The sequence below is a fragment of the Lacerta agilis genome, chromosome 9 (assembly GCF_009819535.1).
Source record: "Lacerta agilis isolate rLacAgi1 chromosome 9, rLacAgi1.pri, whole genome shotgun sequence".
Classification (NCBI taxonomy): domain Eukaryota; kingdom Metazoa; phylum Chordata; class Lepidosauria; order Squamata; family Lacertidae; genus Lacerta; species Lacerta agilis.
Window position 1 is genome coordinate 70,864,326 of NC_046320.1, and position 15,088 is coordinate 70,879,413.

Below are 15,088 nucleotides of genomic sequence, written 5' to 3' on the forward strand. Positions count from 1 at the left end.
TGGCTTCTAGGGGGGCAGCTGCCCCCTGCTGCCCCCTCTTGGGTACGCCCATGGTGTACACTGCAAGACCCGGACCTGTTGGATTTGGAGGGGTATGACAACAGGTTCAGGTGGCATGCAAACTTGGTATGTGGGAAAGCCAAAGTACATAAGAATTTGTAAATCACATTGTCAAGAATTGTTTATTGGTGGTCTGGGAGAAATACAAAGACTTGTTAGAACCAAAAGTACCCTGGTGGATTTCCTCAATTGAGGCCAGAGTGGTAAAGAGGAAGAACCCTAAGAGAGAAGTTTCATGGGTGGTATCTGACACCCTGGAAAATGTTTCATGGGTGGTATCTGACACCCTGGAAGCTCTCTAAAATGTACAAAAATGTCTCCAGCACCTGCTGGAGATGTAAAGAGGAAATAGCACAATGTTTCATGTGTGGTAGTGCAGGAAAATAGAGGTGTTCTGGGAGGACGTTTATTCAGAGCTTAAAAGAATGCTAAATATAGCTTTATCTATATATATATAAATGTTCAAGCTGGGTGTTTGTTGGCGAGAGCCTTGCTCTGTAACTGCTTGCCCGATTCATATCAAATTTGGACACAATGCCACATTCCTATATGGGAGTGTTCTTAGCTACATGGGGTATACAAATGTCACACCTGTGCAAGGTAAAAACCCCGTTTTTGGACCTCAAAACTCAGCCAGCAGACCCTGCCGGGCATGCTGGGAAAAGAACCAACAGGAAAGGTAACGAAACATCGCCCTCCAGTGTCGGCTATACTGGTACTGCAGCTCTTCTTTGGACGTCACTGCCACCATCCAGTGAAAAGGCAGATCAACCACAAACGTTGATATTGCCTGGGAACCACGCCTGCCATTTTCTGCCTCACCTCGCCCGGCTCAACAGCCAGGGAGAACAGAATTATTTTATTTATTTATTTATTTATTTTAAAGAATTTTTATTTTCTACAATAAACAATAAAACATCAAACAAATAGGCAAAGAACAATTGACAAAACATAAATAGCGAAACACATCAAACACAATAAAAACAACATAAGAAATGACAAAATAAAACTTATACATACCTAAAACAGGAACATTGAAAAAAAGAATATTGTTTAATTCTAGTATCAAATCTTCTTTAGGTGGGGGGCTTCCCCCGAACTCTCAGCTGCATTCAATATTAATATACTTTGGTAATTTTGTAACTTGTTTCCTTACATTCACCACTATTCTTAATACAATTTAAAACGCTAACTAATCATATACAGTGGTGCCCCGCAAGACGAAATTAATTCGTTCTGCGAGTTTTTTCGTCTTGCGAATTTTTCGTCTTGCGAAGCACGGTTTCCCATAGGAATGCATTGAAAATCAATTAATGCGTTCCTATGGTCAAAAAAAGTCCAAACAACGCCAAATTTGGTACAAAAAGAGTTTATTAAGTGCTCTTTAAAGTCACACATACTTTAAGGAGCATTTCAAAAATTGAAGGAACAATAAATTAAGTTTCTAAACATGACAGAAAAGCATTTAAAAATCACCAAAGTATACACTGTACAGTACATACATTTTCTAAGACTCTGGGGGACAACTCGAAGAAGGTTCCTCTTCTACTCTTTGCTTCTTGCTGAAGAACTTGTCCATGGTCTGCTGCTTCATCCGCCTTTTCAGCACTTCCCTGAAAGACGACATGACCCTTGTGTCAAAAGTGTTCGCAAGGTCACGTGTCAGGTCCTTGTCAGGGTGGTGCCGCTGTGCAAAAGCCTGCACATCTTTCCACTTCTGGCAGATGTCCCTCAGTTCTTTGGAGGACAGCCGTTCCTCAGTTGCTTCCTCCTCTTCCAGCGAGGCCTGCTCCTGCGCAGCCTGTGCCTGCAGTTCAACCAGCTCCTGGGTGGTCAGCTCGTGGTCGTGCTCCTCCACCAGCTCGCTGACGTCCTCCTCGGTGACCTCCAGGCCCATGGTCCTCCCCAAGGAAACAATGTCCTGCACCACTGTTGACTCTGGTGCATCAGAGTCACTTGGTGCCACACAGTCTGGCCACAGGCTGCGCCAAGCGCAATTCAAATTTCTCTGGGTGATCCCGTCCCAGGCCGTGGTGATCATCTTCAAGCAGGTGACGATGTCAAAGTGGTCCTTCCAGAATTCCCGCAGGGTGATGTTGGTGCAATCAGTCACTTCGAAGCATCGCCTGAAAAGCTCCTTGGTGTAGAGTTTTTTGAAATTGGCGATGAGCTGCTGATCCATCGGCTGGAGCAGTGGCGTGGTGTTAGGCGGCAGGAACATGATGTTTATGAAGCTGAACTCCTCCAACAAGTCCTCCTCAAGGCCTTTAGGATGAGCAGGAGCATTGTCCATCAGAAGCAAAGCCTTCAGTGGCAGGTCGTTGTCCAGCAGGTACTGTTTGACAGCAGGGCCAAAAGCAAAATTGACCCACTCCACAAACAGCACACGTGTGACCCAAGCCTTACTGTTGGATCGCCACATGACACTCAGCTGCTCCTTGTCGACTTTGTGTTTCTTGAAGGCCCGTGGGTTCTCCGAGTGGTACACCAGCAGGGGCTTGATCTTCAGGTCACCGCTTGCGTTGGCACAGAAGAGCAGGGTCAGACGGTCCTTCATGGGCTTGTGGCCAGGCAACTTGGCCTCCTCCTGAGTGATGAAAGTCCTTTTGGGCATCCTCTTCCAAAACAGCCCGGTCTCGTCGCAGTTGAAGACCTGCTGTGGAAGGTAGCCCTCCGTCGTCACAACCTCCAGGAACTCCGCTGCAAAGTCTTCAGCCGCAGGAACATCGGAACTGGCAGCCTCTCCATGTCTGACCACGCTGTGGATTCCAGATCTTGTCTTGAACCGGTCAAACCAGCCTCTGCTTGCCTTGAAGACTTCTGGCTCGCCTGAGGTTCCTGGCTGTTGCCGGACGAGGTCTGCGTGCAAGGCCTTGGCCTTCTCACAAATGACGGCCTCAGTCACTGTGTCCCCTTGACGGGAGCCAGCTCGTCAATGGGCGAAAATGATCAGTCTCACAGCAGTGTGGTTTGAAAGAGTCTGATGATTATTTGGGCTGCAAGAGCCTTATTTATACAAAAGCATACAGGAACATTTCATCATATTTGGACTACATTTCATCAGCCATAAGATATGGATGTCCCATATATGGGTAGGGTGGGACTACATTCTTACAACATGCCATGTCTACGTAAGTAAATGGGCCTGTGTGTTTGTGATTCTCACTGCACCCAGTTAGGTGTGGTATACGTTGGTGCATGGTCTTTCTGATAAGGGCAGTTAGTGGTCTGTGTCATATACGCCCAAACGCGGCCAGTTTCCCTACATTCCCTCTTACTTGGTTTTATATGAGAGTGCTTCAATCAGAGTTATACACAGTACTTCCTAGGCGTTTATACCATGCTACGTAGACCCCTCTAGTGAGCCTGGAGGAGGGACGAGGTCTGTTCCATCAAAGCATGCATTGGTTAAGCAGGGAGGGGAGGCATTGAATACAACAGCAAATCACAATCAATAAAACAATAATCAATACAATAATCATAAGCAATTTCCAAAACCAGACACCATTGGGGAGCCAAGATGTTAGCCACTCCCAAGGATCAAAACCATCGGGAGGATTCAGTGGATTATGGGCAATCATTTCTTCCATGTGATTAATGGTGGCTGAAATATTAGGTGTTTTGATTGGAAATATACATACATACATACATACATACATACATATAATGAGAATGTATTAAAACGCAAACTCCTTCCTTAGAAGCTAATATAATATTTAAAGCATAACGAATATATAAAGCGATCTCCCTAATTTCTAACATTTCATTATTAATCAATTTCAAAACTAAAATGGGGGAATTAAACAAAGCCTCTGTCCAGTTGGCGAGGCGGTGGAGATCCCTGTAAATTCATTGCTACCTTAGGCCTACCGCTCATGGTGGTGACATTAAGAAAGCAAAAGGAGCCATTAACAATAAGGATTACAATAAGGATAGTGTCCCAAGAATCTACTGGCATTGTGATTAAACCAAAAACAATAGGACTCAAAATTAGACTCATTAATGGGAATATCATGCAATAAAATGCCAGATCATCTCGACTGAGGAGAAATATGCATACATAGCCAATAATCAGAGGAATTTAACATATCAGCAAAATGAGTGATGTCTTTAACAAATATATTATTACTCCAAATATTATGATAGGGTTTCGGCCGTCGGTTTTTCTTCAAGAGGGCAGTATGGCGAGGGCGATGTTTCACAATGTTCGCAGAGGGCAATAAGGGTGAGAATGATAGTAGGTTCAATGTGCCCCAGGGCAAGTTGTTCTGCAATGAGTTGTTCTGCAATGAGTTGTTCTGCCACTGCAAGCTTCTCCTTAGGCAAGGGCCACTGATCCACCCACACAGGGGTGCCTGTGGTCCAGCAGAGAGAAAGCGCAGTCCAGGGCAAGGCAGGGGCGGCCATCAGCATTAATTTTATAGAAATGGTGGTATCTGCTGCTGCTAGCAAATCACGTCCCCAGGACACCAGGAAGTTTGGGCCTTTCCACTGAGGATCAGGGAGCGACCTGTAAGACACTAAAGAGCACTGCAACACCTTTTCCTTCTGAAAATGAACTTCCGCAGGTGTATGATTCCTATTATGAGGGTACAACAGATGATTTAAGGTAAACAGCACTTAGTGAACAATATTAGGTATTTCTGAGATCACAGAAGCGGCCTCCCAACTGTTTGTGAAGGAGGGTCTTAAGAGAGCAAAAAATTAGAAAAGGAACAAGAGATATAAACACAACCATTATCTGTTTTCAGGGACTGGGGTTTTGCCCATAACAGAAAAGCAATGCAGAAGATGCTGTATAGCGTGGCGAATGTTTTTCCCTTTCAGAGGGGTCGCTCAAATAAAGCCATAGGCAGTGTCAACAGTGAGATGCACCTTTGAAAAGGGAGCCAAATCAGGGGTGTGGGTAACATCCATTTGCCAAACCGCTAGGGGGTGTGAGCCCCTAGGGTTGACTGCATCAAAAGGTATAACCGTGGGTGATTTAGAACACACAGTGCATTGTGACACAATGTCTCAAGCTTGAGAAATGGGTATAGCAAAAGATTTCGCTAAAACCTTTGCATTCTGGTGAAAAATCCAATGGCTAGACAAAGGGTCAGTGAACAGAGAGAAAACATCAGGCCTCAAGGCCTTATCAGCATGAGCATTACCTTCAGCCAAATACCCTGGATGGTGTATGCGACCGAAGGTGAGCTATATAAAACTTATGACTGTGCTGCTTAATCAAATTCTGTAGAACAGAAAACAATGCAAACAAATTATCATCTTATAGCAGGCGTGATATAGGGCAAAATTGTCAACAAATTGTACACATATTGAAAATCTACCACAAGGTTGAAAGGTTTAGAATCAAAGGTTTGGAAAGCCAGAATGATCGCTGTGAGCTCAGAGCGTTGCGCTGAGGTCTAATCCATGGTGTGAAAGCTATGCCAGACACCCCCCTCCTCCCACACCACCACCCCCCGAATCTTGGTACCATCCTGTGAAAACAGTTAGGGCAGATGGTAAGGGGAGAGGGGAAAAGGAAGAATCCAATACATAGCGAAGGCCAGTCAGAAAGGACAATCTAGGGTCTTTAGGTGGATTATGAGAAATGTGACCCACAAAGTCAGCAAAGGCAATTTGGGCATGGGTAGCAGTCATCATCAGATGGTTAACCTCTTCCTGGGAAAATGGCAAATACACTGTTTGTAAGTCCATGCCAGTAAGAGCCAAAGCACGGCGTCTGCCTTTTGCCACTAAGTCCATTCCCAAATAGGTGATTGGCAAGGTACGCTGAATTTTTTCCTTTGCAACAGTCAGCTCTTCTTGCATCATGGTAACATTTAAGTCCTCCTGAATTTTTTCTTTTGCAACGTTGGGGGTAGTCAACAGAGGGCGCAACACTTGCTTGCAGTCCTCATTGGCATTGTCAAACGCTAACTGGCGGACAATGACTTCTTGTGCTGCCTCATCCTGCACTTGGCGTTTAGGGGTGGTATACAAACGATCCACAAATGTCCCATAAGGTTTTGAGAGTCCTTGGAGCGCACTGCCCCAGCGCCCTCCCTTTTCTGTTTTTGCATCAGGAACAACAGTCAGAGCTATCTGGGCTGTGGCAGTGGTAGTTTCCCAATAGGAAGGATCAAGCCCCAATTGTTGCTGAATGGTTAGAAAATTGCCCTCCCCAGTAAGTCCATTGACTACGTCCTGTTGTGTCAAAAGGACGGGAGCAGGGGGGGGTGCAGCACCTGCAGCAAGCGTGCCAACAGCAGCCTGATGGGCAGCCTGGGCTGCATTATTGAGGATTGCTGCGGGCATAGAGACATCAAAAGGCAGGAGGGGTGCTGCAGCAGATGAATTGGACACCTCCGGGGCCTTGGGAAGCACATCAGCCTGCAGAGGAGGTGAGGGCAGGGCTGGAGATATGGACACTTGAGCAGTTGGTAAAGGAGAAATTGTCGGGGGGGCAGCAGCCAAAAGAATATTGGCCGGGCTGAGGGTAGACATAGCCTTGTAAACTTTGCACCAAGCGTTGAGGACGCAAAGATCTACTTGGGAATGAGTGTAGAAGAAATGTCCAATTTTGTCCCATTCTTTTAAATCCCAGGAGCCGTCTTGGCAATACCAGGGGCAATGGGTAGACAAAGCTTTAATAAGAAGTTTTAAGTCTTCGTCCAACACCACAAGGCTGTCAGTAGCCAGGAGAAATTTCAATGCATCAAAAAATTTCTTCTGTGGTGCAGAGAGAGATAGCCCCATTTTTAAAGGTATGGGGGGGGAGCAACTCACCGGAGATCCACGAAGGATGATAAGGCGCCTTGAAACCCTTTTGCCGGGCGAGGTGAGCGCTGGAGCCTAAGCGAAGGCGTCGTGACTGTCCGAAGTCACACACACGGGGCACCATCTGACGGGAGCCAGCTCGTCAATGGGCGAAAATGATCAGTCTCACAGCAGTGTGGTTTGAAAGAGTCTGATGATTATTTGGGCTGCAAGAGCCTTATTTATACAAAAGCATACAGGAACATTTCATCATATTTGGACTACATTTCATCAGCCATAAGATATGGAAGTCCCATATATGGGTAGCGTGGGACTACATTCTTACAACATGCCATGTCTACGTAAGTAAATGGGCCTGTGTGTTTGTGATTCTCACTGCACCCAGTTAGGTGTGGTATACGTTGGTGCATGGTCTTTCTGATAAGGGCAGTTAGTGGTCTGTGTCATATACGCCCAAACGCGGCCAGTTTCCCTACATCCCCTGCACGCTGCTTCTCTTCTAACCAGATGAGCAGCAACTTCTCGACCTCCTCCAGAACAGCTGGGCGGTTCTTCACAATCCTGGTGACTCCCTTGGCTACATCAGTCGCAAGGATCTTCTCCCTCATCTTCAGGATGGTCCCAATGGTCGATGGATTCCTCCCGTACTCCCTGGCGAGGTCTGTCACACGCATTCCACCGTCGTGCTTCCGGATGATCTCCTTCTTCATTTCCAGCGTCACCTTCTCCTTCTTCCTCTCGCCGGACTCTGCAGCAGCAGTCTTCTTGGGCCCCATGGCAGCACAGCTCCTACCTTCGCAAACCCCCCCCCCCAAAAAAAAATCAGTGCTTCAGATTCAAAAGAAAGCACCAAACCTCCCAGAACCTTCCCACCCCCTACTCCTAGACTCACAATCCACCACCCCCCTCCCCAAAAGAAAAACAATTTTTTTTTGGTAAAAACAGCAGTGTCACCCAATGGTTGCAGAGCAATTCCAACTGCCAAAAAATTCAAAAGAAAGCACAAAACCTCCCAGAACCTTCCACCCCCTACTGCTACAATCCCAACCCACCCACCCCCCCAAAAAAAAACAAAAAAAAAGTTCTAAAAGTTTAACTTACCCAATGGTTGCAGCTTTAAAAAACAGCTCAGTCCCCCAATGAATGCTGACCCCAACTGCCAAAACATTCAAAAGAACACACCAAACCTTCCAAAACTTTGCAAACCCCTTACTACCCCCTACTGCTACAATCCCAACCCCCCCACCCCCCCAAAAGAAAACCCAAAAAATGTTGCAGAGTCAACCAATGGTTGCAGAGCAACACCAACTGCCAAAAAATTCAAAAGAAAGCACCAAACCTCACCTCCCAGAACCTTCCACCCCCTACTGCTACAATCCCAACCCCCCCACAAGAAAACCCAAAAAATGTTGCAGAGTCAACCAATGGTTGCAGAGCAACACCAACTGCCAAAAAATTCAAAAGAAAGCACCAAACCTCACCTCCCAGAACCTTCCACCCCCTACTGCTACACTCCAAACCCAACCACCCACCCCAAAAGAAAACCCAAAAAATGCTTTAAAGTCTAACTTACCAAAAGGCTGCAGTTTTTATAAACAGCACCGTCCCCCAATGTCTGCAGACCAACTGCAAAGAAATCCAAGAAAACACACCAAACCTTCAAAAACATTTCCATGACTCCCCAGCCACCCACCACACAGAAATCCAAAGCCAAAAACATTTTTTTAACAACAGCAGAGTGCCCCAATGGTCACAGGAAAAACCAAAAAAATGCAGAAAAACAAAACCAAGCTTCCAGATCCTTGCACACCCCTTCCCCACATTTCCCTGACCCCCCAGCCACCCACCACACAGAAATCCAAAGCCAAAAACCATTTTTTAACAACAGCAGAGTGCCCCAATGGTCACAGGTGATAAAGGAAAAAGGTCCAATATGGGGTCCACTTGGACAAACAACGAGGCACAGGCTAGGAGATGGAGCAAAACAGCAGCCAGTAGGCTTGGCCTTTATTGAAAGAAAATACGGTCGCGACCGGTCCTCCACCCACCCAAGAGAAGCAAGATGGAAAGGCCCCGAGCAGGGGGGGCACTTTCCTTATATTACCTACCCCATCACCAAGGTACGCCCCTAGAAACGTAATTTTAATATTCACAAGACGGGAGGGGTTGAGAGGGGGCACATGGCAAGATTCTGCATACAGGTAAACAGGTTTGCATGCCCGGAAGGGTGGCAGGAATCGATGAAAAGAATTAGGGTGGGTGCAATATACATTGGAAGTTTTCCTTGAGGAGAGGACAATAGCAGACTCCCGGGAGGATGTCTGCTACCATGGTAACTGATCGAAGGGTGCTTGAAAGGATTATTGGGAGGGGTGCATTTCCACTTACACCTGGATGAGGACGTGACTGCCTGCTGAAAGGATTATGAAGGTCACCGACACAAAGTCCAAAAATTATGTATGTTCAAGAAAGTATACTTCTGATGGTCGGAGGATGGCGGGAACTGAGGGGATGGAGAGTCCATCTCCTGAGGAGAAGATAGACACTCGAACTGAGCAGATTGGACACTGCGTTCAGGAGTTATGGATTTTACAATAATAAAACATTTTTTTAGCTGTCAGAACGGGCCACCCAGACTCTGAATTGTCTATTTGTTACATTGTTGCAAGTTATAATTAATAGTTTCCCAAACTGGATACATTTTGGTTTCGATTCCATTGTTCCCGCAGCAGGGAGCCTGTCAATACCCACTTAGCGTGCACTCAAGCGTGAAGGTGATGATTGAATCATAGTAGCTGAGCTGAACGTTCCATTTTGCAGGCTGAGCTGAATGCACGCTCCTGATTGGTGGATTGGACGTTCATTGAAGAAAATGGCGTGTAGGGGAAGCGATTTGACAGCAGCGCTTCTCGGGGCTAATTTCGGGGCGCGGATCGGGACTTTTGGGGAAACCCTTTATCGCGAGGGCTTGTGTAGGTGCTTGTGCGACTCGTGAGGGGGAAAATTCTGCAACAGTTCCCCCCCTCGGAGATAAGATCGCAAACGGGGTCTTTGCGATCCTTTTCTCCGCACAAGTTGAGGGCTTCTTTAAAGGGCGAATTCCTTATTGCGCAGGGCAATTACGGGTCTCATCTCAACGTATTCGGATTGGTCATACCGCAGGTCGCATTCCCTGATAGTTGTGGAAGGGGACAAAGGTGAGGGGAAACATGCTCTACCCGTACGGCAGCACATAGGGAAACAATGCATGGCGCAGCAAAATAGAGTGATACATAGAGTAACGGCACACAAGACAAGGAGGATATTGCCCACCAGTTGCTTCAACCACCCCGTCCCTGGCAACCAGTCCCACAGAGAGACATCAGATAGACCCTCATGCTGAATACCCTTCAAGTCCTTGGTCAGTTCATGGATGTTGTTTAGGTGGCCAGTGATATTTAGGGTTTGATCAGAGACAAACGTACAACATTCTGCCCCCACCAGTGCACAAACCCCGCCCGTCGATGCCAGAACATAGTCGAGAGCCAATTTATTCTGTAGCGCCACCTGGCGGACTTCCGATAGTTCAGTGAGCATAGATTGGGTGGCAGCATTCGATTCTTCCATAAAAGTCAGTAGGATGTCTGTCAGCTTGAGAATATCTACATGGTTGGCACCTGCCCCATATGGAGGAAAAAGGGCTCTACCGTAGGTTTCCCCATTGGCCTCCACTTGGGAGTGGTCAGACAGAGATTTATCTCTTTTGTTTCGCCGTCTCCCGGTAGGTAGTTCAGGGGTAACACGTATGCCAGGTAGTATAAGTCCTAAGTAGCAGGTGCCGCGAGAATGGGGGCTGGCCCAGACATAACCCCTGTGCCCACATAGCCAGAACAGTCCTTGCAGGCATGTACCAATATGGCCAGTGGTGAATGTGCGGAGGAAACATCTGGCCGTGGGGTTAGGGACCCAGGAGTCAGGGAGATTCATTACCGTCCTCCAGGCAGAGGTGAGGTCTGTCTGGGGCTTGGGAGCATTATTGTGCCAAAGGGTTACCCTCCCCGATAGAGAAATATCAATAGTGTACTCACAGGAGCTGTCCCCTATCATACGATCGTCGCCAGTGAATTTGCGGCATAAGTCTCCATAGGTAGGTCCAGTTAGGTATATGTACTGGTTGGTCAAGTTTACTGCTGTCAGGTTCCATGCTGTCACGTTGGCGGTGAGGTATTGTTGTAACGTCAGGGGAATCCCGAGGAAGGGAATTCCGCTCTGGATGTGGGCAGGTGTGTTAGCGCAAACCCAGCAATTATCCATTTTGGCTTGTTCGGCTACCTTGGCAAGTAACTTGACATAAGAATTTGAATGCCAAGTGGACAGGAGGTCTCTATTGATATTTGACAACAGTTCCCCCCTTTGGCGAGGGGCAGTTCCCATGGGGTGAAGGGGGTCTTGACGGTGGAGTAAGGGCAGGGAGGAAGCCAGTCCGCCACAACGTTGGGGTCCGGTGTTGTCCCAGACCTGCAAGTCAGGTGAGGTGGAATGGTGCCACCCTTCTAGGTATGCCTTTCCGTCCCAATATTGAGCGACACCAATGTCCCAGACACAACAAAAGCGGCGGAGGCATACCCCTTGTAGAGTGGTCTTTCGGGGCGCGGTATCGACTCTCTGACAGTAGAAGCCATACAATAGCCGAGACGAAGGGTGATGTTTGTCGGTGTATGTGACCTTCCCACCCCCAATGTCCAACAAAGTCCAGTTCAGGGATTGCAGGGTTTCCCCATCCTGGAAGCGGTTGTAAGATCCATTTTGGCAACGTGCTCGGAACCAGGAGTCGTCCAGGGTAAGTGTAAATTTACCCAGGGGAACAAAAGAAGAGGAGCGTATAAAGAGTTCCCAGCTTTGCAGTGGTGTGAGGTTGGGAAAAACAGAGTGTCGAAGGAGGACACGGGTTTCGGGAAGGCAAAAATCAAAATCTCCCAAGCGGTCCAATGTGCCTTTCCGGACCATATCGACAGTCCCATAATCCAGGTATTGTTGGGTAACATTTAGTCCAGGGCACCAATTGACGGCTGGTGAGGTGGGGGCAAAGGTAGCGGAGGTCAAAGAGGCAAAAAGAAGTGACAATAGGAGCGGTCCCATTCTCTAGCTGAGCCGTCAGTTGACCTGTCAGACGGGCTGTCAGATGAGCTGTCAGTTGAGCTGTCAGAAGAGAGCTGTCAGATGAGCTGTCAGTTGAGCTGTCAGTTGAGAGCTGTCAGTTGAGCTGTCAGATGGGCTGTCAGATGAGCTGTCAGTTGAGCTGTCAGTTGAGAGCTGTCAGTTGAGCTGTCAGATGGGCTGTCAGATGAGCTGTCAGTTGAGCTGTCAGAAGAGAGCTGTCAGATGAGCTGTCAGTTGAGCTGTCAGTTGAGAGCTGTCAGTTGAGCTGTCAGTTTTTACGGATGCGCATGCGGATGGGTGGTCTCGCAGTGTTGCCTGAATGCGGTAGCAGCTCGGAAGTCCAACGGGACGTCGGGGCGTCTGGTAGCGAGGCGGAAGCTGGTCCGGTCTGTTGGGCCCGATCCCTCGGCCCCGATTCTGGTCCGGTCTGTTGGGCCCGATCCCTCGGCCCCGATTCTGGTCCGGTCTGTTGGGCCCGATCCCTCGGCCCCGATTCTGGTCCGGTCTGTGCTGTGTCGGCCGGTGACTGGTCAGAGGCTGGTCCTGCCTGTTGGGCCCGATCCTTTGGCCCCGATCCTGGTCCGGAGGGTGCCGATTCCTCGTCGTCGCTGTCAGTGCAGGGGATGGGCGGCCGGGAGAAGGTCGGGTCGGTCGAGTCCTCGGGTTCTGCAGGTTCCGCAGGGGGGGCATGGCCTTGCAGCGCGTATGGTGTAGCCAAGAGGATTTCTCTGCAACCTTAAGAGAGGTGAGAGTCGTTAGAAGTACCTGGTACGGACCTTCCCAAGTCGGTTCCAGAGGTGTCTTGAGGTAGGTTTTGGTGAGGATCCAGTCTCCCGGGTGGAAGGAATGAACGGTCTCATCCAGAGGAAGGTTCTGGCTGGCAGCTGCATATTTATGGAGAGAGGTTAGTTGCTGTTGAAGTTGAATGACATATTGCGTTAGTTCGGACTCCCCTACTTCAAGCTCAGAAGGGGGAAATTGGGTGGTGTAGACAGGGGAAGGTCTCCCGAAGAGTAGTTCATAAGGGGAAAGATTTAGTCTCCCGGCAGGGCAACCACGGATGTTATGTAGTACCAGGGGTAATGCGTTGATCCACTTGATGCCTGCGGTTTTACAGAGCTTACCCAATTGCAGTTTTAGTTGTTGGTTAGCCCTTTCTACCTGGCCAGAGGAAGGTGGATGGTAAGGGGTATGTAGTTTCCACTTTATACCCAGGGCTTTCGCTGTCTGTTGTACAATGTCGGAGGTAAAATGTGTGCCCCTATCAGAGTCTATTTGTCGAGGTACCCCAAAGCGAGGGATGATTTCGTGTAGCAGGATTTTAGCTACCACCTGGGCAGTCACACGTCGAGATGGAAAGCATTCTACCCAACCGGTTAGTTTGTCAATTATCACAACAGCATGCTTATAGCCCTGGCACGGGGGTAGATCAATGAAGTCTATTTGTAAGCTCTCAAATGGCACAAAAGCCCATGGTCGTGCTCCCGGTGGGCATCTAGCTGTATGCTTTGGATTAAAGCTCTGGCAGGTGTGACAGTTCTTTACTGCTGCTTTTGCCGCTAGTGCCAACCCCGGTGCATACCAGTGACGTTGCATGCATTCTACCAACTTGTCACGTCCCCAGTGAGTGCAGTGGTGGAGGACCCGTAGGTGTTTAGGTACCCAGAGCTTTGGCATAATGAGCCTGTTGTCAGGGAGGTGCCAAACCCCGTTCTTGTAGACAGCCCCATGCTCTTTCCATCCCTCTATTTCTTCAGGTGTAGCGGTTCGGTACATTTGTCCAAAGTCTACGTCTGCAGGGATGTGGGGTCCTAGGAAGTCATGGGTGGGTAGTAGACTGAGTAATGCAGCTTCCTGTGCCGTATGGTCAGCGCGCCGATTTCCCACAGATATGGGATCCCTCCCTTTAGTGTGGGCCTTGCAGTGGACCACGGCAATGGCTTCAGGGAGGTGGATGGCAGTCATAAGACGTTCCACCAGAGGTGCATGGGCGATTTGGGTGCCTGATGAAGTTAGGAAGCCCCTTTGCAGCCATATCTGTCCCGTTGCATGCACCAGGCCGAAACAGTATTTTGAGTCCGTATGAATGGTGACTTTCTTCCCAGCGGCTAGTTCGCAAGCCCGTATTAATGCAATTAATTCCGCGGCTTGGGCACTGTATTTAGGACTAATTGGGTTAGCCTCTAAGACGTCGTCCTGTGTCACCACTGCGTACCCACTCTTCCGCTCCCCCCCTATCATCTTGGAGCTACCGTCTGTATAAAGGATTAAGTCAGACTCCGGTAGCGGGAGGTAGTCGAGGTCTTCCCGCGGTTTATCGGCGTGGCGGACGACTTTGGAACAGTCGTGGTGAGGGGTCCCATCCTCAGGGAGAGGTAGCAAGGTGGCAGGGTTCAAAGTGTTTACCCTCTTAATGGTGACGTTTGAGGGGCTAAGGAGTATTGCTTCATACCTATTAAGCCTCTGAATGGTAAAGCGTTGGCACCCTTTCAGATTAAGTAGGGTAGCCATGGCGTGCGGGACATTTATGGTCAGGTCATGTCCTAACACTGTTTCCTGAGCCTTCTCCAGGAGTAATGCTGCTGCTGCTACTGCCCTGAGACATCCGACATTTCCCAAAGCGGTAGTGTCCAGTTGGAGACTATAATACGCGACTGGCCGGTTCCTCCCCTGGAAGGGTTGGGTAAGGACACCAGAAGCGACTCCCTTGTGCTCGTGGACAAACAGGGAGAACGGCAGACGGTAGTCTGGGAGACCCAGGGCTGGGGAGGACCTCAGTTCCCTCTTTATACATTCAAAGGATTCCAAAGCCTCTGCTGACCAGTCAAGGTGGTCTGGAGCTTTCTCATGGGTCATGGCAGTGAGTGGGCGGGTGAGTTCGCCATATCGGGGGACCCACGCACGGCAAAATCCGCTCATGCCTATAAAAGATCGCAATTGCTTCTTTGTCTTGGGCAAGGGTAGCTTAATGATGGCGTCGATCCTGTCCGTGGTTAGGGCTCGGGTTCCCTCTCCTAGGATGTGGCCAAGGTATTTTACTTCCCTTTGACAATATTGGATCTTCTTTGGTGATACCTTGTGCCCCTTATAAGCCAGATTCGTGAGCAGTGTTATGGTGTCTAAT

At 48.6% G+C, this 15,088-nt stretch overlaps 1 protein-coding gene across 1 annotated transcript; it reads right to left on the minus strand.

Annotated features, from left to right (window-relative positions):
- Positions 1-1,504: 1,504 nt before the first annotated feature.
- On the minus strand, positions 1,505-7,645 carry LOC117053367 (tigger transposable element-derived protein 1-like). Its single transcript, XM_033161049.1, has 2 exons — positions 7,307-7,645; positions 1,505-2,973 (listed from the first exon to the last, which is right to left on the minus strand). Exons 1-2 carry the CDS (start codon positions 7,599-7,601, stop codon positions 1,568-1,570), a joined length of 1,701 nt encoding a protein of 566 aa, XP_033016940.1. The 5' UTR covers positions 7,602-7,645; the 3' UTR covers positions 1,505-1,567.
- Positions 7,646-15,088: the final 7,443 nt, after the last annotated feature.

Excerpts from the sequence above, each read along its gene's own strand:
- LOC117053367 (XM_033161049.1), bottom strand. The coding sequence starts at position 7,601 with ATGGGGCCCAAGAAGACTGCTGCTGCAGAGTCCGGCGAGAGGAAGAAG. Across the intron at positions 2,974-7,306 it reads AGAAGAGAAGCAGCGTGCAG|GGGACACAGTGACTGAGGCC; the intron begins GGGATGTAGGGA and ends GCTCCCGTCAAG.